The sequence below is a fragment of the Diabrotica undecimpunctata genome, chromosome 3 (assembly GCF_040954645.1).
Source record: "Diabrotica undecimpunctata isolate CICGRU chromosome 3, icDiaUnde3, whole genome shotgun sequence".
In the NCBI taxonomy this organism is placed as follows: domain Eukaryota; kingdom Metazoa; phylum Arthropoda; class Insecta; order Coleoptera; family Chrysomelidae; genus Diabrotica; species Diabrotica undecimpunctata.
The window spans coordinates 38,448,155-38,472,671 of record NC_092805.1 but is presented as its reverse complement, the minus strand read 5'-3'; the positions used below and the strand labels follow the sequence as shown (position 1 = coordinate 38,472,671).

Sequence of the window (24,517 nt, the reverse complement as noted above, 5' to 3'; positions counted from 1 at the left end):
TGTGTATGTTAATCCCCAAATTAAACTAACGCAGGAAGTTAAAATTTTTAAAATTTAAATATTTAAAATAGTAAATCTTGGTTTTTTACTTATTTATGATTCAAATAAATTAAATATAGTACTGTAAAAGTCTTATATTTAAATGTTAATCATCATTTATCCATCATATTGCAATTATGCTAGTCAAAAAACACTAGTAAATAATAATACACTCAGATATTATGAAACTAATAGCCTAAGATTTTATAAATTAAAGAAAAAAATGTTTGCCAAAATACATTAAAAAATAAAAAAGTTACGACTCCTAAAAAATTGTCACAATTTGAACACATTATCATTTATGCGTGTTTCAAACAAATTGGAGTGTCACATCTCATGCATATGTAAAAAGTCTTTCTATCTTTATTTCTTGAACAAACAAAACATTTACTGCTTGTCCTACGTCGCTTAGGTCCCAATTGATATACTTCTGGTTGCTGAAAAGAATGTAGTGGTCGACCCAAGAAAGGGTTTCGTCTTCGTTGGTTTGGAAACTCAAATAAGCTGCATACTCAATTCTTTCAAAAAATTCGTCTATTTAAAGTTTTCTGTATTTGTTTTATATATAACTTGAGCATTCACTCCAGCTGTATTCAAAAACGAAAAAATAGTGTCAAAGTCCAACGACGGCTATTTCTTGATACGCTGTAATTAGCAGATAACTTATCGCATGTGTCGCATGTGAATTGTAAAAGTCGATAATTTCAGGTAATTTCTTTTTATCAGTTTCTTCGATTATAGTATCATCATAATGCAATGTAGAAAAGAGGATTACATTTTGTTTTACTTTTTTGGCACATATGAGACAGTCGTTATATTTTCTTTGAGGGCAAATTTTGAACTACGAATTTCTCTTCCTCGTGTGTTCAGAAGTGCTGTTTGAAATTGCCTTTTATTCTTCCTAACTGTCCCAACCGATGAAAGATGATGAGTTGAAGTAGATTGGCCATGAGCGGATAACTGGTAAACCAGTTATCGAAATTAATATTAGGTTTAGTACCGGAAACTGGCCCAATCAAACGTTCAACTATGTTTTGCGGATTATTACTTTGTCGGAAAGGTCCTTCTGGCTGTGTACCGACGTAACTTTTCATGTTTATACAGTAGTAAGTTTTGGAATCCACTAGCGTAAATACTTTTAATCCATTCGCTGGCTTATTCGGTATGTATTGAAAAAATGACAAACGTCCCCTGAATGATTCCAGTTTTTCGTCTACTGTAAGATGTTGACTGGGTATATAGTGTATCTTAGAGTTGCCAACGAATTGATCAAATAATTCTCTAACTGCTGCCAATTTGGCGATCAATTTTTCAAAGAACAAAATGGAATGTCTTTGTTGTGACATTATTGTTCGAATGAGATCAATACCGCTGCCATCAGTATTCCAAAGATCTGAAATATTTTGTCGGTTTGACTTGTAAAGTCCAGTCAAATAGAGCAGACCTATAATAGCTTTGATTTCTTTTTGTCAGTCTCTTAGACTTAATACTAATGTCGTGCATCGTACCGTAGGGCTTTCGTCTTTAATATTACATTTGTGTAGTCAACAATGTCATCTAATATTTCTTCTGTAAAGAATAACAACCAACAATTAAGAACACTCTGCTTTTCTCGTGCTGTTCCTGTTACACCAGCTAAATATGTAATTATATTGTCCGACCTTGTTTTCACTTTTTTGTTCTTTGGAAGCTTGAACCACTTCGATTTGTCTTTATCTAAAAAGTACCCCTTACCATTATTACCACTACCACTTTCTGAACCGCTTGAAAATTCAATTTCTTATTCAGTTTCCACTTCTTCAGAATCCTCCCTTTCGTGTGCTGCCTCTCCTTGAGCCTCTTCTTCCAATATGATTGTCTCTTGACTTTATAATGCGGTTTGTTCTTCCTCAGATTCAATAACAATGAACGATTTCTCATGGTCAGAAATAGTGCTAAACTTCGCCAATAAACGTTTTAACCTTTCCTGCTCTTGTTCGAAAGAAATAATTATTGTATAATTCAGTATCGTTAAAAGAAAAATAAAAAATCTTAGTACATCTCGAAAAAATATCAAAAATATCATGTAAATTAATCTCTAGAAAACAAAACAACTAAAATAAAAGTTGTACCGGTGTACCGGGTTATGACTAAAGCTCGGATTATAGGCAAAATGCCTTTTTTGCCTATTATAATTGTTTTTTGCACTTTTTGCCTTTTTTCGTAAATTCCGCCTATTTGTGTCTTTTTTAAAATTTCATGGTACTACCCATGATATTATTCTATTACTAAACCATTCTATAATAAAATTTTGGGTGAATAATAAAATATCAATGGTTTGTTTATATAACAGATTTCTAGGAAAATGTACCTGATCGAGACTTGAGGGTTAACTATTTGGAAATACCTAAGCTTTATTAGTTTATTATCAGTTGTACAGTCGGTTACTGTATCAGAGCTTAGTCACAAATTGCTATATCCTAGTTTAGTTTTGTTGCGTATACCGAAAAGCAAAGAACACGTTTTAGACATTTGTGTGAAAAGATGACATCTAAATTAAGGCTATGGATCGCACCTTATTTGGAACTTTCTCTAGAAGGAGATGGAGCATTTTGTAAACCATGAGGCAAATCAGTAAGTTTTATTTTTTCTCTTTTTTTCTCGTCCCACAACATAATTAAATTCTAACGCGGTTTTAGAATTCTAATTATTTTTTTTTTAGATTTCAAGTAGAAAAAAGTTATTTATTGACCAGCATTGTGGAACCCCACTTCATAAACGTAATTTGGAAAAATTAAATTCCTCTAAGTTAGCCCAAATATATCTGCGGGATAGTTTAAGCAGTTCAAAAAAAAGGAGGAAGACGCATTTAAATTTGATTTATGCCAGATGATGATTGCATCCAACATTCCTCTATATAAAGTTAATAACCCTAGTTTTAAATGCTTTTTCGAAAAATATCTTAATAAATCCTTACCGGACGAGAGTACATTGAGAAAACATACTGTGGAAAAATGTTATGTGGAATGTATTTCAAAAATTAAGCGCGAGTTAGGGGGCAATTTTTTGTATATTATCGTGGATGAAACGAGAGATTTGTGCGGCAGGTATATAGCTAATTTAATGATTGGAATTTTGAACGAAAACTTTGCGAGAAAACCTTATTTAGTTGCCGTTAAAGAATAATTGGAAAAAACAAACAATTTAACAATAAGTCGATTTATACAAGATAGTTTAACAAACCTCTTTTTACCCAACGCTATACCAGTGAATAAAATAGTTTTAATGCTTTCAGATGCTGCGGCATATATGTTAAAAGCTGCTGTTAATTTAAAGATTTTTTATCCTAATTTAATTAATTGCACTTGTGTAGCCCACGGGGTAAATAGAATTGCTGAAGAAATAAGAAATCTGTTTCCGTTGGTAAATATTTTTATAAATTTTATGAAAAAAGTTTTTGTAAAGGCTCCGTTGAGGGTGCAAATATATAAAGAAAGACTTCCCGGTGTCCCTTTGCCACCTAAACCAGTAATTACAAGGTGGGGAACCTGGCTCGAAGCAGTTTTTTTACTTTGAACACTGCAATGAAATAGAATTAGTTATGTCAGAATTTGATGATGATATTTCCGAAGCCATTCGAGAAGCAAAAAAAATATTAAAAAATCCCAAATTGAAACAGGAACTCGCTTATATCAATGACAATTATAAATTAATAATTACCACAATTACCTTATTAGAAAAACAAGAGATAAATTTATGTAAGTCAGTAAAATTAATAGATAATTTAAAGACGAAAATTAAATCGGCACCTGGAAGTAACGGTCAATTAATTTAAAAAAAAATGAAATATGTTTTCGACAAGAATGAAGGTTTTTCGTTTTTATCTAATGTTGCTAAAGTTTTGAATGGGACATTTTCCGAGGAATTTAAAATTATGCCAGATTTATTATCCGCTCTGAAATATGCTCCAATTACATCTGTCGATGTCGAACGTTCGTTTTCAATGTACGAATTAATTTTAAGTGATCGAAGACATAGTTTTAAGACCGAAAATATTGAAAAACATTTAGTTGTTTCTATTAATGATAAAATTTTAAGTGGTTACAATGTTTAATTATTAATTTACAGTTATTTAGTTACTAGTTTATTTATACTAATGTTATGATTATGATGTGTAAATATACCTGCCTTAAGTTAATATTACGTTAATTTACTTTGTACAATAAATAATTTATATTCCTTTATTGCCTATATTTTGCCTAAATGTTAATATTCCTGCCTTTTTTAATAAAAATCTTTGCCTATATAGGCGCCTTTTTCTTCAATTTTTGTTGCCTAAAAATCAGAGCCTTAGTTATGACACACCCCAACCACTTAGCAATATACTGTGCGCCAACCATCTTTAACCAACTCCTAATTGAAACTCAAATTGTATGGACAGTTGGCAACAAGATCATCGCGAGAAAACATGTATAAACTATAGCTACTAGGCGCTATTTCATCTACTTTCGATTTTATATTTTTTAATTGCCGTGTCATGTATTTTTTAAAATATGTTTTTTTTTTGTTTGTAATGCATTGTTTTGTGGAACTTTCAGTTTTTTTATATTTTTAAATGTGTTTTTTTGGAATATTTTTTATGTTTGCTATTCTTCTTGTGTGTTTTAAAAAATTTATTGTATGGATTTTACAATAAACATTTATAGTTAATGCATGTGTTTTTTTGTTAAAAAAACTGACAACGAATAGCAATGAAGGGGACCCCTAATTTTTTTTATTTTGTTATTTTTTAAAGGTTTTATTCACGATTAAGTAACGTAAAAATTTACATATAATCTTCTCTTCACTGCCTACGTTCACGATTTTATGGATAATCACCCTTAAAACATTGTAGAGGCAAATTATCAGATTATCAATCTATCAGGAATATGGCAAACTTTCCGTAACAAAACTGTAGCTACTATATCAAAACAAATCTTATGCAAGTTTGTTATATCAGCATTGTATATTCTTTATAAAAAGAAACTTTAAGGAAGTTTGTCGCATGGTAACTAGCAAGTTTGATTTAAACTTGCTGCAAGTATAGTTGACATGGCAAACTTTGACAAGTTTATATCGTTATCAGGGTACCCTCTCCTTCTTGTTCTTTTTCAAGTGCCACGCGCTTCTAGCATGCAGATATCCATATGCCATTTATTCGTTGTTATCCTTCTCTAAATTTTTTCGTAAATTTTCAATTCCAAGGGAGTCACGTTTCTCTTCTGAATACGTTGAGTATTTAATTTAGTATGCGTGAATTCGGATGTTATTTTTCGTAACTGGGTACGTTGAGTATCCAAGTTACTGTTAATTAATTAGTTAGTTAGTTAATTAGTTAACAGCTTTTACTTCTCCTGAAGAAGCTACCTAGAAGGGCAGCACAACGTTGAGATGGATCAACACTCAAGTCGTACAAAAAACACTTTGATATAAATTTAATCCCGTTAGTCATCCTGATACTGTTTTTCCTGGCACTATACCTAGTTCTCTAAATTCAGGTCCATACATGAAATTGTTGGAATATGAAACAAAAGAAAAACTTACAACATATTATAAAGTATCATATATTATTTTGCTGAACTCGTATTTCAAACCTGTCTATTTGATCCCATCCCCCGTATCATGCATATCACTCGTAAAATAAAATCCCTCAACTGCCTACATTTAATTTCCATTAGCAGAACAATAAAGCCACGTTTTAGCTGAATGAAAATTTTATTTGTTGTGCCGACCCTGCATTAGGGTATGAATCGAGGCACAAAACATCGATCTGCTGGATTCTGCGCGTAGATTCTAATACGATAAGGATCCCGGTAAATGGAAAAGGACGAAGTCATAAGCATTTATGCTATCCGCTAACCTAATCTCTAATTAAACTGAAATGACCAGCTGTGACCGAGACATGTTTTACGACTTTTCTTTAAAATATAGCGTGGTTATAGATTGCTCGTTATTAGCTAGAACGAAGCTATGTATGTAATAATTGCGAAATCATTTTTTAGATAAAAGAAAGTAAAAAGTTCTTACGCTTAAGGTAGAATTTTTATTTTGAAAAGTTTGCATCTTGTGTTTTGTGTTTATTTTTATTATATAACACGTGACAGATTTAATGTCCTCTAATAATTAAGCTCTAACAAAATACATGCATTGCGACGGATTTTAGAACTATCAGATTCAGATGTAAATTTGATGTCTTAATTGCTTTTAGAGAAATTATACTTCAATTTAAAAAAATGCGTGAAGAATCGAGTAAAGTATGGAACTTGATATAGACAATTCACTGATAAAATATACTATTTTTACTGGGAATTGTAGCGGTTATATGGCCTACCACATAGGGTATTACTTAAAGGGGGTTGAAAACTGGAAACAGAAATTGTTGGGCTGGAGATAGGGTAAGCAAAACAAACCGAAACGTTTGCAAACGGCTACTCCTGGTTTGATTGGAGAGCTGGGTCGTAGATAAGTGAATAAAAAAGGGACTGGAAAGGGGTAACTACAAAAAGAGAAATCAAAAAGTACTTACATGGATTTCCTAGACAAAACAACACAAGAAGGTTCCTAAGCTATTTAAATTGGACGCCGCTTACAAGAATCTTCCTGCTGGATGGAAAGATAGGCTTTTCTTTCCTAAAAAATACAAAAAGGGGTTAGAATCGTTTTAAAGGAAATTATACTACTCTTAGTTTAGGGAGGAACATTACATATTTAATATTATTTCACCATAAACAGTTAAAAATACAAATAATATTAACAAAATACAAAAACAACTTACAATGGTGCTATCGGTTTACAAAAAAACTCTAGACGTTGGAGACACTATTTGGGCGAAATTTTGTAGCGGTTCCAACAACTAATTGTAACTATTTAAATACTTATTATAAATCAAAATATCTTTTTAAATGGAGCTTACTTACTGAGGTCAACGTTTTTAAAAACAAAATAAAACAAATTCAAAATGTATGTATGATACCCAGTTAAGTGACAATCATATATTATTATTCATGTTGGTAACAAGATGGCATGACAGAGAGTGACAAGACAGGTTATTAGGTTAGACACAGTTGTTAAGTTAAGTTACTGGCATGTGAAGTTAATATACTTGTTACTTATACAATTACTCAATCTAGTATTTGTTTTATTTATTACACCTTCCATCAGGCTTATACATGGTGTCAGGTGTGATAATCTTTGCGTGGTGTAACCATTTCTTGTTTGGATAGGTACTCAACTGTAACCTTGTATTGTAACACGTGAGTATCATTTTTTGGTATCATCATGGAATCCACGTTTAAGCCACCTGAATCTCTAGTATTAGATGGGAATATATCTGAAAACTGGCGCAAATTTAGCCAAAAGTTTGATCTATTTATGATAGCTACGGACCTAACCTCCAAACCAGAAAGTAAAAAGCTGGCAGTTTTCTTAAGTCTGGTGGGTGACGAGGCATTAGAGCTGTACAATACCTTCACATTTGACGAAAATGAAGACAGAACAGTAACTTGCGTAAAAGAGAAGTTTGAAGAGTATTGTTCACCAAAGAAAAATGTCATATTTGAAAGATTTAAGTTTAATAGTATTAGCCAGCAAGAAGGGCAACCATTTGACTCGTTTGTTACAGAACTACGGAAAGCCATTAAAACAACAAAGTATAGCCAACAAGACCAGATGATCAGAGATAGAATAGTAATGGGCATACACAACAAAGCAACACAAGAAAAACTGCTCAGAGAATCAGAGTTAACGTTAATGAAAGCAGTTGACATATGTCGAGCGATAGAAATAAGTAAAGACCAGTCTAAAATGTTACAAAATGAGTCATTAATAAATGCAGTTCAACGAAGAGAACCAAGATGTGATCGTGTGTGTACCAGATGTGGATATAATCATTTGAGAGACAATCGATGTCCTGCTTGGGGTAAAACATGTGCTAAGTGTCAAGGCCATAACCATTTTGCAAAAGTTTGTAGAGAAGACCATAAAACTAGTGGGAGCAATGTGAGAATCAAACCAGAAATTCCCAGAAAGGCGATGAAAGAGCAGAAGAAGAAAGTGCATCAAGTAACAGAAGCTAGTGTAAGTGATGTGCACAGTTCAGGAAGTGAGAGTGAAGGTAGTGAGTATCAGTATTTTGTCAGGTCAGTAAACTCTAAATGTAAACATGAGGTTGGACAAGATATGTGGTCAGCTGATATTTATGTTAACAATAAGCCTGTGTCATTTAAATTAGATACTGGAGCTGAGGTAAGCACATTGCCTTTAAGTATTCTCAAAGAAATAGCCCCAACAGCACATATCCATAAATCTAATATATCATTAGTATCATATGGGGATTCAAAGTTCAAAATTAAAACTGTAGGTAGAGTTAAATTAACTTGTGTTATTAAAAATGATGAAAAAGATATATCTTTTGTAGTTGTAGATACAAAAAATCAGGTTCCTTTGCTGGGGTTTAAGGAATGTATAGAATTAAACGAATTAATTAGTCAAACGGGTAGATTCATTAGTAAGTTCTAAATTTAAAAATTTAAATGATTTAGTAACAAAATATGCACATGTGTTTGAAGGTCTAGGAAAATTTCCAACAAAACACCATATAACCTTGAGAGAAGATACCAAACCTCGAATAAGCACCATAAGACGGGTTCCACATGCTTTACGAAAACGTTTAAAAAATAAACTGCGTGATCTTGAAGCGCAAGGAGTCATAACAAAGGTAGATAAACCAACAGAGTGGGTTCACCCACCTGTCATTGTGAAAAAGCCAAATGGTGACTTAAGGCTATGTCTTGATCCAAAAGAACTTAATGGGGCCATCAAGAGAGAACATTTTCAAATTCCTTCTTTTGATGAAATTGTAACTCTACTTGGTAGAGGACAGTTCTTCACCGTTTTAGACATGAAGGATGGTTATTGGCAAGTGGAGCTGGATGATGAAAGTGCAGATTTAATGACTTTCGGCACACCATTTGGTAGATATCAATTTAATAGACTGGCTTTCGGTATCTGCTCAGTCCCAGAAGTATTCCAGAAAAAGAATTTTGAAATATTTGGAGATCTTGAAGGCGTAGGCCTTTACTTTGATGATTTAATTGTCACTGGTGCCTCTGTCACTGGAAGCAGAACATGACAGGAACTTAAAAAGGGTTCTTGACTGTGCTACCAAATACAATATAAAGTTCAATAAGTCCAAGGTACAGTTCAAACAAAGTAGTGTTAAATACATGGGTCAGATATTTTCAAAGGATGGTGTGAAAACAAGTGATAAATATATCAAAGCAATCTTAGACATGCCCACACCAGAGTGCAAACAAGATGTTGCAAGATTTTTAGGAATGGTAAAATATGTAGCCAAGTTCGTACCAAGCCTATCAAAAATATCTGCCCCGTTAAGAAACTTGACAAGATTAGATGTAGATTGGCAGTGGTCAAGTGAGCATCAAGATTCACTGGATCAACTAAAGCATCTGTTGACTAAATCGCCAATCTTGGCAGTATTTGACCCAAAGAAACCAACAGAAATTGAAACAGATGCATCAAAAGATGGATTGGGGGCATGTTTGTTGCAAGAAGGTAGACTTGTGGCCTTTGCATCAAGGAGCCTTACAAAAACTGAGCATCAGTATGTTCAAATAGAAAAAGAAACTTTAGCTATTTTATTTGCTGTAAAGAGGTTTCACTACTTTGTCTATGGAGCTTGTGTAAAAGTCCACAGTGATCGCAAACCACTGGAATCAATTTTTAAAAAAGATTTACAGTCAATTTCACCAAGAATCCTGAGAATGAGATTAAAATTATTAGATTATGATTTAGTTGTGTCATACAAACCAGGAAAAAGCATGTACATATCTGACACACTATCAAGGGCATTTCTAAAAAACAACAAAAAATCTGTTGATACGGAGATAGAGTTTGCTGTTCATTTAATTGTCAATGATTTACCGCTATCTGAGGAACGAAAAAATCAGTTTCGACAACAGACAATAGCAGACCCCCAACTACAAGTTGTTTTTGATTTTATCATCAGTGGTTGGCCAGAGCAAAAATATAAAATTCCAGAAAATGTCAGACACTTTGCCAAACTTAAGGAGAACCTATTTATAACTAATGACCTACTTTTTCTAGACAATAAATTAGTTGTTCCTTTTTTATTAAGAAAAGAAGTTCTAGGATTACTTCATGAGGGACATTTAGGCATAGAAAAAACAAAAGCACTAGCACGCCAAATTTATTATTGGCCTGGTATGGCGATGGATATTGAATCATATATAAGGGCATGTAAGAGTTGTGAAAAATTTGCTAGAAAAAACCCAAAACAAACTCTTTTATCATATCCACTACCTAAAAGACCATGGGAGAGGGTTGGGTCCGACATTTTCACATATGCTGGAAAAAGTTACGTAGTTTTATTTGACTCATATTCTAACTGGTTAGAGGTATTACCCATTAAAGATAAAAGTGCTGATTCAGTAATTGCTGAAATTAGGACAGTTTTTGCACGATTTGGATCACCTGATTTTCTTGTAACTGACAACGTACCATATAATAGTGAAAAATTTAGAAAGTTTAGCAGAAATTGGAACTTTACTTCAATCTTTCGTAGTCCTAATTATCCACGTTCAAATGGATTAGCAGAAAAAGCAGTGTCAATTGCAAAAAACATGTTAAGGAAAACTATAGATGAAAGAAAGCATGCTGACCTTCAGTCAGCATTAATAAATTATAGAAATTATCCATTAAAAGGTATGGAATACTCCCCATCACAACTTCTTAATAGCAGAAGATGTAAAACAAAAGTTCCAATTTCAGTTGATTTGTTGCATCCATGTTTGTGTGAAATTGTGGAAATGAAAATGAAAGCTAAAAAAGAATTAAATGAGACAACTTTTAATAAAAATGCAACAATATTGAAGCCATTGAACAGGGACATGGATGTAACAGTCCATGATCACTGTAATAACATCTGGAAATCTGCAGAAATCTTGAATCAACATGAATCGCCTAGATCATACATCCTGCAAGATGACAGTGGAAACATTATCAGAAGAAACAGATCTCACATAAGATCATCAGTAAATAAACATGTTGTAGACTGTGGTGATGATCATCATATGGGTGGCAATGGTGGTGTATATCATGAATTGCCAGACAGTGAGGGTATTGAAACACATCAGGAACATCAAGCAACAGAAGTTTTAATCCCTGATAACAATCATATACTTGAAACATCAAATCATAATAATACTTACTGTACAAGGTCAGGGAGACAAATTAAAAAACCTTGTAAGCTGAACTTATAAGGAAAAAGAAAAGAGGATGTATGATACCCAGTTAAGTGACAATCATATTATTATTCATGTTGGTAACAAGATGGCATGACAGAGAGTGACAAGACAGGTTATTAGGTTAGACACAGTTGTTAGGTTAAGTTACTGGCATGTGAAGTTAATATACTTGTTACTTATACAATTACTCAATCTAGTATTTGTTTTATTTATTACACCTTCCATCAGGCTTATACAATGTATGGTTAGGTATGTACCAAATGTCTGTAGAAAATAATGCTAACTGTCATATGTCAAGATTAAATTTTAAAACTTTATAAGAATAATTAATATGACAGTTAGCCACTCCCTAATATTTATAATTTTACTTATTACAATTTCTTAACTTGTCATGAAAGCAATTATTAATGAAAAATGTCTATTTTTACTTTTAAAATTTTTAACAAAAAAAGGTACCTGATATCACTGACTGTTGTATCTCCTTTAAAAGTTTTGGTGTTGGAACTGGACTCAAAACACTGCAAAACAAAACAAATGCGTTTCACAAGCTACAAAATGGTCTGAAATGACCAGGGACAACAAATAGATGATGGAAGCTGGGCACTGTATCATCGGGCTTTGGGTTAATTAACTGCAATCTTCAAAGCTTGGCTTTTCAAAACATCTCAAAAACATGTGGACCCCTTATATCGTTGGAACACTGCTTACACATTTTCCATTTAGTACACAATACAACACATATAACAAATCGGTGATTAATTCAGCAAAACTTGTCACATTGCCTTTGATTTCCTTTGATTTTTGTTTCACAAATAAAATCTGCAGGCTCTTTAAAAAATTACACACCCGTGTTCTTTATACATCCAAGTTTCAAATTAAACTTAAATTTTAACTGCTCACTAACTAATTTTCGATAACAAAAAACGAATAACGAAAAACCATTACGAATTTGATGAAAATTCGGACTAAATAAACGAAACCAATTGCCCTTGACAGCGGCTCCATCGATAGTGATCTCATAATCTTTAAGAATCGTTCACCCAACTCAGTATAAACAAAGCATAAACGAAAATATTCCTGTTTATTTGACGCGCAAAATATCCTAAAGCGGCATCTCGATCAAAGAAATACCGAAGAAATACCCATCTGTGATATATAAACAAACTTTAAAATGTGTTTTTTTATAAATCTCGGCGGCGCAAAAATAATTAAAATAATATTTCGGTGTTTTAATACAAACAGGGTGATTTTTAATACATACGAAAGAAAATACAAATGCTACAGAATAAGTCACAATTATTTTACTTTAATAGTAAACTGCGAGGCACAAGTTAGAAATATAGCTTAATATTATATAAACTACAATACAACAATTTACTATACAATTTTATAAGTGAATTAAGTCACTTATCTATATCAAAAAATAACACTAGGTTTTTGTTTTTTTTTTAATCAAAGAAATAAATAATTAAATAAAATTAAATTTATAAGTTGTTAATAACGTATGGTCCTAAAGTTTTGGGAAAAATTTCACCTGGTCTGATTGAGAAGCAAAATGCATTTAACAAAGAAGGCCATGGAATTGAAATGTCATTAGTTATTGACATTTATTAAACAAAGCAGAATATTTTGGTTTGTGCTCTGCAAAATGTCTTATAAAATTGATATTCGTCGAGGTGTTTATAATGTGGTTGGGCGAATGTCGAAACGAGATATTGTTAATATTTATCGATATTAAAACATAGGCAAATCGACAATTTATCGCACAATCAGAGAATGTGAAGAAGGAATACCATGTGTTAACTTGCGTAAAAGTGGCCGACCTCGGATTTTGAACCATATAAGAGAGGCAAGACTGATTGAAGCAGCTAAGAACAAAATTGGGGTCTCACAGCGAAAACTGGCCAGAAGATTTCATGTTGGTAAGACTACAGTATACAGGACCCTATCGAGTAACAATATTATCTACCGGAAAAGAAGGAAAGCTCCAAAATACACAGAGGATCAATTAGAGAGAATTCCGAGATTTTGTCGCGTCTTAAGGCGAGTGCATATCTTGCTTCATGTCATTACGCTAGGATCACAAGGGAATGGTACGAAACTAACAACATTACCTTTGTACCGAAAACAGAAAATCCCCCCAACCTACCTCAGGCTTGTCCAATTGAAGAGTTCTGGGCAATATTAAGTCGGAAAGTCTATAATAACGGATGTTCTGTAGATAACATTTTCTAGCCTGACCCTTTTTATAAAGTCTAGTAGCTTCGAGACTGTACCTTCCATGTAGCTATTTGCCGGTGGATATTCTTATTCTAATGCAAAGAACCGCACATTTGCCAGACTGTCATACTGACATAAAATGTGCTCTGCTGTTTCTTCTTCGAGGTGACAGAATCTGCACAGGTCATCATCTGATAATCCCATCAGCTTCAAGTGCCTATTCAGCTTACAGTGCCCTGTTAGAAGACCTACTATGGCCTTGACTGTTTTCCTGTCCTTGCTTATTAGGTCTGCCGTAAATTTTGGCAAATGTTCTCTAATGAACTGTTTCGCCTGTGTTTGTCCTGGTGAATTTCTCCACCATTCCAGAGATTTGTGAGCTACCCACTTCCTTGTAGTCGTTCTTGTTACTGATTTTGCAACTCCGCAGAAAGGTTCCGGTCCAATGAATGGCAATGATGAGCCTTGTTTGGCCATTTCATTTGCCTTTTAATTGCCCTTATGACCCTCGTGCCCCGGTACCCAGGCTACCGTAACCTTGCTACGGTCTCCTAGTTTATTTAGGGCACACACGCAATCCAATACCAGCTTAGAATTTACCTCTACAGAATTGAGTGCCTTGAGAGCTGTCTGACTATCTGTAAAGATGGCAACTGAACAGAACGTTCTTTCCTGTCTTTTTATTTCTTCCACGCACTGATGGATTGCAGTTATTTCCGCCTGGAAAACTGTCATATCCTTAGATAGACTTATCGGGAAATGTATCCCTTGATTTGTCCCTACTATGCCGGCTCCCCCACCCTCCGATGTTTTTGAGCCATCTGTGTACCAGGTAGTAGCAGCTTGTATGGGTACACCTTTATTCCAGTCTTCTCTGCCTGGTATCTTAATTGTGAACTTATTGTTAAAGCTATATCTCGTAACTGTTGCATCGATAGGTTTCCCCATCACAATATCGGCTCCTAGATTAGCTTTCTGTTGTCAGTACCATGCATCTGGCTTATATGTCGCTGACTATGGATTAATCTGTGCATCACTGATCTGGCTTCGCCCTGTATAGAGATATGAAGTGACGGTAGATTCAACAGGACTTCCAACGATGCAGTAGGAGTTGTTTTTAAGCTCCCCGTAATACACAAGCATGGTAGCCTTTGTGTATTACCCAGCAGCCTTATTGCTCCCACTTGCTGCGTCTTTGTCCACCACGTCACCGAGCCATAGGTTATCATGGGTCTAATAACCCTTGTGTATAACCATAGAGTCATTTTGGGGTTAAGTCCCCAATTCTTACCGCACATTCTTCTACGTCTGCCCAGGGACATAGTAGCTTTCTGTGTGGTTTTTAAAATGTGAGTATTCCATGTAAGCCTATGATCAAAATATACCCCAAGGTATTTTGTTTCTTTGGCAAATGAAATCTCTGTTCTTCCCAGTACCGGTGGTTTTAGGCCTTGTAGTACTGTTTTTTTGGTGAAGTTGACGATTTGTGTTTTCTGAGCATTGACTATCAGTCTCTCTTGTTTACACCAGTCGCCGACAACCTCCACCTACTTTTGCTTTGATGGTTGCTTTACCCAGAGTGCACATTACTGTCCTATTCTCCAGGGATGCCCTTATCCATCTGCATATTACCGCAGGTGCGCCTCGTCTACTGAGCTGGGCTGTTTTACTATGTTGTAAATATTTTCCAGACGAATTAAGGTCTTATGTGCAATGTATGTGGTTGAAAAACATTGAATAATAAAAGGCTTGATTCACCCTCTTTTTTGTATTTATTGTTATTTTGTAGCAAGGATAATAAACATTGTTAATGAGCCGTATTTTATAGAAAATTTATTTGTCGTTATTTTATTTTGTTACGAATTTTCCCTAAAATGAATTGTTTTAAAGTTATAAGCAAGGAAAGTAGAAAAAATTGATATTTTTAGTAATTTTTTAATATTTTGTTTTTATTTTTAATATTTTTTTAATAATGCTTCCAACCTCTGATTCACCTCCAGAGGGTCCGCCCTGGTATAAATCACGTCACAAAAATGAATACTTTTGACGTTTGAAAAAAATAGTATATTGTTTTATTAGAAGTACGAACGATACTTTTGGTGGCCAGGCTGTACGTTTGACGGACGAGCGTAGTGAGTGACATTAAGCCGAGGCACAAAAAGTCATTATTACACCGAATAGAACATACTATTATTTTTCAACCGTCACAAATAATTTTTATATTACTATGAATAATTCTATTGATTGTCACTTTAACTCATACGAAAAATCACCGATTTTTGCGCTACTCGTTAAGATTTGTGAACGTTTGTGCTTATTGTCGCCCAAAAGTACGAGTATTGGCATCGCGTATTCCTCCAGATATTTTGTGTATCTTCTGACCTTTTGACTTTTACACTTTTGTGTCTAAGCGTAAAAGTAACATTTTTATATTATCAATTAGACCAAGGTGGATCTGTGAAAAAACGACTAAATTTTGATTAGAAGTTTTTTAATCCATAATAGGCTCTGTTTGTCAGATATATCCGTCTGTTAATTTCCGCAGTTACTGCATTATTCTGATTAATTTGTGAGCCTAGATATATAAACTCTGTTACTCCTTTGAAAGTATATGTTCCGATCGTTAGAGCTTCGGGTTGTGCTGCTTGTATATAATTTGATACTCTCATATACTTCGTCTTACTAGTGTTAACCTCAAGTCCCATTCTTTTTGTTGCTGCTTCAAGCGCCTTGAATGATTCGACAACGTCCGCCTTTCATCTTGCAATAATGTCGATGTCATCGGCGTACGCTAGTAATTGTACGCTACGATTAATAATAGTTCCTCTGGTTGTTATTCCAGATTCTCTTATCACTTTCTCTAGTGCAATATTGAATAGAAGACATTATAGGAACAGAATATTAGACCGTTTATGTGAAGAAGATCCCCATAGCTTTAAAAGATCTTTTAGAAATAGCACTGCCAAAAGAAGCAGCTTTGAGGGAATCCAGAGGAGTGGACATAAATTCAAGTAAGACAACCAACTTCATCAAATCAAACTAAGACTGATAGGATATCTGTAAGTAATAAAAGAGATAATTTGTGTTTTTATTGTAATAAACCAGATCATGATTTTAAAATGTGTAAGTTTAGAAAATTTATTTGTAATAAATCTAAAAAAGTAGGGCATATTGCAGCAGCATGTAAAGTTAGGGGAAACATTTTTATCGAATACATAGAAACTGATAATAATGTAGATGCTGAGGATAATGCCTCAGCGGTAGATGGTATGGTGGAGATGCTGCAGATGGATTTTTATAATGTTGAGGCTTATATTAGACCAATGTCAATAACCGTTTTAATAAATCAGCAACCTATTGTTATGGAAATAAATACAGGAGCTGGTGTTTCTTGCATTCCTTTTAGTATGTATAATCAATGTTTTTCGATGATAGAGTTTAAACCAAGTTTGATTAAATTAAAGTATTATGATGGACCAGTGGTAATACCAAAAAGTAAAATTGAGGTACAAACTAAAATAGGAGATAGAGTTGAAAATGTTTCATTGACAGTAGTGGAAGGAGCTACTAAGGCACTGTTAGGCAGAGATATCTTTATAAAATTTAATTTAGCCATAAAGGGAACAAAAGTCTATATTGGAAATCATGGACTAAGTTTTAGTAATTGTACCCAGATTAATAAAATAAGTATAAATGAAATTGACTTAAATCACAATTAAATGTTTTATTAAGAAAATATGAGAAATTTTTTAATGATGAATTTGGTAAATATATAGGTGAGCAAGTTCATTTAGAGATGGAAAAACATGTTAGGCCAATTTTTCAAAAACCACATCAAATCCCTTTTGTATTTAGAGAGAAAGTAAAGGCAGAGTTGCTTAAGTTAGAGAAAGAAGGGGTAATAGAGAAAGTAGAAAAGTGGTACCTGGCTCAAACCTAATGGTAAGGAAGTAAGGGTATGTGCTAATTATAAAGTAACAATTAACGAATATTTAAAAGATTCAAATTATCCACTACCTTTAATACAAAATATTTTAGTAACATGTAGTGAGAATTAGAGTTCTAAATTAATTGATAATAAATTAAAAAATAGTAATAGACGAATTGAAACTTTTCAATTGGGGGATAAAGTCCTTTGTTGAGATTATCGTTATCCTAATCGTAAAACATGGGCAAAAGCAATAATAGATAAACTTTTAGGTGACAGGATATATTTGTGTAATACAGAAGGGTTTAATTTGGAAAAGACATTTAGACCCGATTTTGCGAGATAGGATCTGGTTCTAACTACGATAGTCTTAATGAAACCATTGTAACTGATATAACTAATAATAATAATACAATTAGTACCAGGACACCTCTCAGCTGTAAGAGAAGGGGAAGTTTTAAAACAAAGTGATATTAAAGCGAGAAATTTTGAAGAGTCTGGTAATGAAGTAGCAAGTGAAGCAGAGGTTAGTGAGGTTAATGAGAAACCAGAGATCAAAGAAAGTGTGACAGCAGTTCCAAGTAGACCAAAAAGAAATGTAAAACCACGTGTGCGTTTAAACTTATAGTGGGCAGGTATTGTAGTATATTATAATAGGTATAGAGAAAAGAAGAAGAAAGTCAAGCAACACATGTAATGTCAATTGTCTATGTAAAAAGGTTTATAAGTAATCATATTTTCATTGTTAGTTAAAAATACAAGTTGTATAAAACTATGTGTGTGTGTGTGTGTGTTTGGTGAGTTGGCTTGGAAACTAGTCCTTTAGCCACAGAATTGTAATGTAAGATATTAGTTTTTAAATAATGAAACCAACTTTAAATAAAAAGTTACATATTAGTTCGTATACTTCTCTACTATCTAAGGAGAGTAAATGGGTGATGTTTATGGGAGTCTGAATTTTAAGTTCTGATAGTTTTGAATACAGCTGATCTGTTTCATACCTATGTTTATCGCACTTAAAAAGAATATGGTTATGTCACATTGTGATATATTATCGCATGAGCATACTCCAGAAGGGATAATATTTAACTTAGCCAAGTGAGCTGGAAATGCACCGTGATTAGTTTTCAGTCGAGTAATTGTGGCTGTCAACTTCTTTGGCATTGCATATTTGAAAATATAGTCAACATCTTGTGGTAGGGTAGGGTGGATAGTATAATATTGATTATTTGAATTCGTTGCTATGTTTTTCCATTTTTCTTTCCAATTTATAAAAATTTTGTTATAATAATGTTGTTGTAAGTCCTCCAATGTAAATATGGGAATATAGAGTCCAACATGGGTCGCATCTTTAGCAAGCTGATCAACCAGTTCATTTCCCTCGATACCTATATGACTTTTAACCCAAATAACTGTAATATCTTTACTATATATTTTATTTTTAATAGCACAAAGAATATTATTTCTTTTATGTTGAGTCATATCTGAGTTTAATCCTTTAATGACCGATAATGAATCTGATAATATTACTGCTTTATTTAAATTGTGTGAATCTAGCCAATCTAATGCTTTTTCGATAGCTACCGCTTCAGCAGTATATATTGAACAATGTGATGGAAGTTTAATTTTCAAAGATTCGCTTTTATGTGGAATGTAAACTGCGCAACCTGTGGCACCATCCTCTTTTTTGGAACCATCGGTATACATTATTACGTGATCATTATAGTCACTCAATATGGATCTAAGTAAGACAAAGTTTATTTGTGGGAATTCTGTGTACTTTGGTATAATGACTTTTGGTTTATTTAATGTTACCTGAAAATTAGCTTTATATATTGGTAATCTTTTTTCTTTGCCATAGATATTAGGATACTCATTAGTTTCTAAGAAAGCATCAGCAAGTAGAGGAGAATTTTTTATGCGCCAGTATTTATTTGAGAGGTTTTCAATAGATAGCTCATACAGTTGACTAAGTAGATTATTATTATTTAATCTTAGCTTCAGGATATGTTTAATTGCCATAATTTCTCGACGATTTTGAAGAGGTATTTCATTACTTTCAGCAAGTAGTACAGGGCAAGGAGTAGACTTCATGGTGCCCAAGCATATTCTTAGACATTTAAACTGAATGCGGTCTACAGTTAATAAGTGAGTGTTACTGGCGGCACCATACAGAATGCAACCATAGTCTACAATAGATCGCACGTAGGCTCTGTAAAACATCAATGCAACTTTGGGGTCAGCACCCCATCTTCGATTAGTAACACATTTAAGAATATTAATACCTTTTTCACACCTACTTTTTATATATTCCACATGTTTTGACCATAAGAGTTTGGGATCAAGAAGAATGCCAAGATATTTGTATTCTTTGACAATAGGTATATCATATCCAGACAACTTTATTTTGTCAGGCGTACGAATCCTATGTCTAGTGAATATCATTGTGGCTGATTTGTCAGGGGAAATGGTCAGTCCATGATTTTTTACCCAGTTATTAACGTTTTGCATGATGAATTCCAGAGCCTCCAGGCAGTCAGTATACGAGTTACGCTCTGTATAGATGCATATGTCATCAGCGTATTGGATGCAATTGATTGTGTTGTCAAAAATGCCATGAATACTTGCTGAAAATATGTTGAACAATAACGGACTTAAAACTGATCCTTGTGGAAGACCTGTATGAGCAATTCTAGGACCGTGTAGTTGGTTTAAATGATCTTTAATATATATAACACGATTATTATAAAGATGAACAATATTAGTCGCTATATTTTGAGGTAATCCTATATCATATAGTTTTTTGTGTAAAATGGTTAAATTAACAGAATCATATGCCCCTTTTAGGTCTAAAAACAAACAAGCAAGATAATTGTTTCTGGAAAACGTAATTTGAATGTCGGTAACTAAATGTGATATTGCATCCAGTGTACCAACACTAGCCCTAAATCCATATTGTGTACTTGGAAGGATACTATAATGTTCTATAAGCCATTCTAATCGAGTCTTAATAAGTCTTTCAAATGTCTTGCATATGCAAGACATTAATGATATCGGTCTGTAAGAAGAGGAGAGTGTTTTATCTTTATTAGGTTTAAGAATTAAACAAATAACTATTTCTTTCATATGATCCACATATCTTCCATTGAAAAGCCAATCGTTGAAAATTGTTAGTAAACTTTGTTTAGCTATAAGAGGTAATTCATATATTATGTTATAAGTAATTTGATCGCGCCCCGGAGCCGAGGACTTTGAAGACTTGAGTGCAGCCTCAAATTCTATCATATCAAAACTTTCCTGGAAAATATTGTATTTACAAGTTTTACTGTTATCCTGAATAGGAAGGTCAACATATGGCGGAGCAAATTTGTCGAGCAACTCTTCTATTAGTTCATTTGGCAGAGGATATCGTCTTGTACGGTAATTTTTATTCACTAGTTTATTAACAAAATTCCAAATTTTACTGATGGGAGTATTTTTGTTTAAAGTATTTACAAAGTTAATCCACGAACTTTTTTGTTTGTTTGTAAAGAGGAGTTTACTTTTGGCTTGAATTTGTTTGTATTTAATATAGTTTTCAAAATTTGATGCTTCAATGTATCTTTTGTAAGCAACTTTTCGTGAAATGATCATATTTTTGCATTCATAATCCCACCAGACTGGAATTCGAGATTTTGGCTGAAAGGAATTTTTGATACTCATAGAAAATGAGGCAGCATCGTCAATTGTCTTTAACAGGAAGTCAAAACGTTCCGCTGAAGTGATATTATCGGTTATATTTTCGGATAATGTTTTTTCTATATGACCTTTAAAGATATTCCAGTTTGCTGAAGACTCTTTCCATTTAGATGAAGGAATTATTGTACATGGGTGATAGTCCAAGTCGATAGTGATTACTATAGGTAAGTGAGTTGAACCCAGAGTATCGGGAACAGGATCCCATGTAGTGTATCCAATTAGATTTGGTGTAACAAGGGATAGATCCACCATTGATGGAAGTTCATTAGGTCTTGTTACTTTGGTCGGTCTACAGTCGTTTAGCAGAACTAAATTACTGTTATCTAGCGCGTCTACTATACACTTGCCCTGAGCGGAATCCTTCAAGGAACCCCACCTACTGTGGTGTCCATTGAAGTCCCCACCAATGACAACTTTACCACTAAATTGAGTTAAAAGCTTTTCCCAATCTCTATTATTGACTATTACTTTGGGTGGTTTATAAATACAAACGATTACCAATTTAATTTGTTCTATAAAAACTGCACACGTTTCAATACCATTATTAAAGTTTTTCTTTACATTAATTTCAGTAAAACAAAGGTTATTTGATATGAGGATGGCTACACCACCGTAACCATCAGGTCTATCGCTTCTGATAACGTTGTAACCTGTTAAACCAAAATTTTTATTTTTAGAAAGCCATGTTTCATTAAGCAGAATGACATCAACAACATTGTGCTCGAGATAATTAAGTAAACTAGGTTTATGTTTATTTATAGATTGACAGTTCCACTGCAGTATGTTAAATGTCCTGTTGTTCCCCATCGCTTTCAATATCTGTTAGGTTGTTCAACATTTTTTCAATTTCTTCTTTTGTATTTTTTTGTAGGTTAGGTAAAAATATTTTAGGGTTAATTTTCTTGATGATATTTTCTATCAAGGCTGGAATTTCATTGATTATTTTACATTCTATTTTTTCTTTATACGCCATAAACTCGTCCCTGTAGGGATTAGGGATTATAGGTTGGGATGAGGTGTTTGTAGCATTGGGGAATCTTGGGAAAGTTGGTGCGTTTTTGATCGCAGTAGGAGATATAGCTTTACGCTTGTTTCTTGTTTTTTTAATGGTAGGTACATAGGATTGATTTTGATTTGTACCTTCGGGGATGTTAGGGGTTAAGGCGGGGAAATTTTGTATAGTATTGAGGATATCGAATCTATTATTTGTAGTTACCTTGGCGTATGAAGGATTGTTAGCTATGGTTTCTGCCTCTTTAAAGGTAGTGTTTTCTAAAGCCATTATTGATTTTATTTTGTATTGGTGTCTAAATGCAGGACACTGTTTAGAGAGTGAGTTGTGTTCAGTGGAGTTGCAATGTAAACAAAATAGAGAGTTAGTGCATGTTTCATTATTATCATGAGTTTGACTACATTTTTTACAACGATTTGATGTTGATTTGCATTGCCGAGCAGTATGACCGAAACGAAAGCAATTAAAACACTGAACAACCGGATATATATATTGTTCAACATTAAACCTAACCAAGTCTAAATTAACAGTCTTAGGAATGCTATTTCCTTCAAATGTCAAAATGACCATCTGGCGAGGTACAAGAATTGTTTCATTATCCGAATCAATTATTTTCCGTTTTAACCTTTTTACTTCGACAACATTTTTATCTGAAACAATATTTTCTAAAATATACTTTTCATCCAAAAACGTATCGACTTCCCTAATAATTCCCTTCTTTTGAGTAAAAAATGATGGAATATACGCTACAAGTTTATTATCCTTAATAAGCTCATGTTCAATTAGAGAATTTGCGCAAGTATAAGTTCTAAAAATTACTTTTACCTTATTTCTGCCAACAGTTTTAATGTCTAGTACATCGTGTTTAAAATATTGGTTTTTAAATAGATAATGACCGACACGTACTGGTGATAAACGGGACAAGTTTTTGTCTGTAGATTCTACAAAGACATTATAATACCCTGAATCATTTATTTTATATCTGTTATTTAAATTAATATACCTTTTGTCTTCCGTATCCATTAATGATATATTATTCTGGGGTGGCTCAACACCACCCCCCGATTCACTCATAATAATAAATAATTAGATCCTACCTTTTTTGAAGATCGGTTGGTTTATTTTCAAATTAAATACCTATTAATTTGATAATAGCACTAGTTAAGGACCCGGCACAGATTTATCGAACGATGTTCACCTGTTAACTGTCCAACGAATACTCTATAAAACTATGTTCAATCATTTATATTCTTCCTTCACATCACACTTCTTCTTCTAGTTCCATGACCGTTATCGATCGTTAGATATCATGTTGGCTACCATATTCGCTATCGTGACTTTATTCACAGCAGCTCTAAATAACGATGTAGTTGATTTTCCATACCATTGCCTTAGATTTTTCAGCCATGATGTTCTTCTTCTATTAGGACCACGATTACCTTGGATCTTTCCCTGAATGATCAGATGTAAAAGATCATATTTTTCAGGGTGTCTCATAATGTGACCGAAGTATTCCAGCTTGCGTTTCTTTATTATATTGACCAGTTGTGTTGTTTGGTTCAGCCGTCTAAGGACCTCCTCATTTCTAACTCTGTCGACCCAGCTTATTTTCAGTAGTCGTCTGTATACCCACATCTCAAAGACTGTCAAGCGTCTAAGGATAGTCTCAGTTAGAGTCCACGCTTGCACTCCATACAGCAGGACAGGAAAGATGTAGCAAGATGTCATTCGAACTCTAAGGACAATGCTAAGATCGTGACTGCAAAGTACGTTTCTCATTTTTACAAAGACAGCTCTGGCTTGTTCTATTCAGCTTTTAATTTCTGGGGTTGGATCCCAGCTCTCATTGATATTACTGCCGAAATACACGGGTTTCTCTACTCTGTCCAGTGTGGCATCTCCGAATTTTATACCGTCATCCTGTATATAATTTTGTTTGCTAACTATCATATATTTAGTTTTCTTAACGTTGAGTTTTAATCCATACTGATCACAAGTCTGTATTAGATTTTGAAGGTCTTCTCCGCAATTAGCAAGCACTAAGGCATCGTCGGCATATCTAATATTGTTGACGGTTACTTCATTCACAATAATACCTTAACATCACACTACGCATCTTAATAAAAAGTAGCTTATCGATAAAATACTGGAGGGAAAAAGGTTAAAAAACATTGCTTTTAACTATTGATACCAAAATATTAATTTAATTGGAAAGTATACAAACAATTGGGGGGTTTAAGGGAACAAAACCCCATTAAGTTTTTATGGGGTGTGCAA

At 33.6% G+C, this 24,517-nt stretch overlaps 3 protein-coding genes across 3 annotated transcripts in view; 2 read left to right on the top strand and 1 right to left on the bottom strand.

Moving 5' to 3' along the window:
• LOC140435564 (uncharacterized) overlaps window positions 1–24,517 on the top strand; it is a 147,969-nt gene that overhangs the window by 469 nt on the left and 122,983 nt on the right. The window lies entirely within an intron of this gene.
• LOC140435751 (uncharacterized) lies at window positions 906–1,385 on the bottom strand. Its single transcript, XM_072524471.1, has one exon. The coding sequence runs from the start codon at window positions 1,383–1,385 to the stop codon at window positions 906–908; it is 480 nt and encodes a 159-aa protein (XP_072380572.1).
• Window positions 7,336–9,187, top strand: LOC140435750 (uncharacterized). The gene is made up of 2 exons (XM_072524470.1): window positions 7,336–8,563; window positions 8,625–9,187. The coding sequence occupies exons 1-2, from the start codon at window positions 7,336–7,338 to the stop codon at window positions 9,185–9,187; spliced, it is 1,791 nt and encodes a 596-aa protein (XP_072380571.1).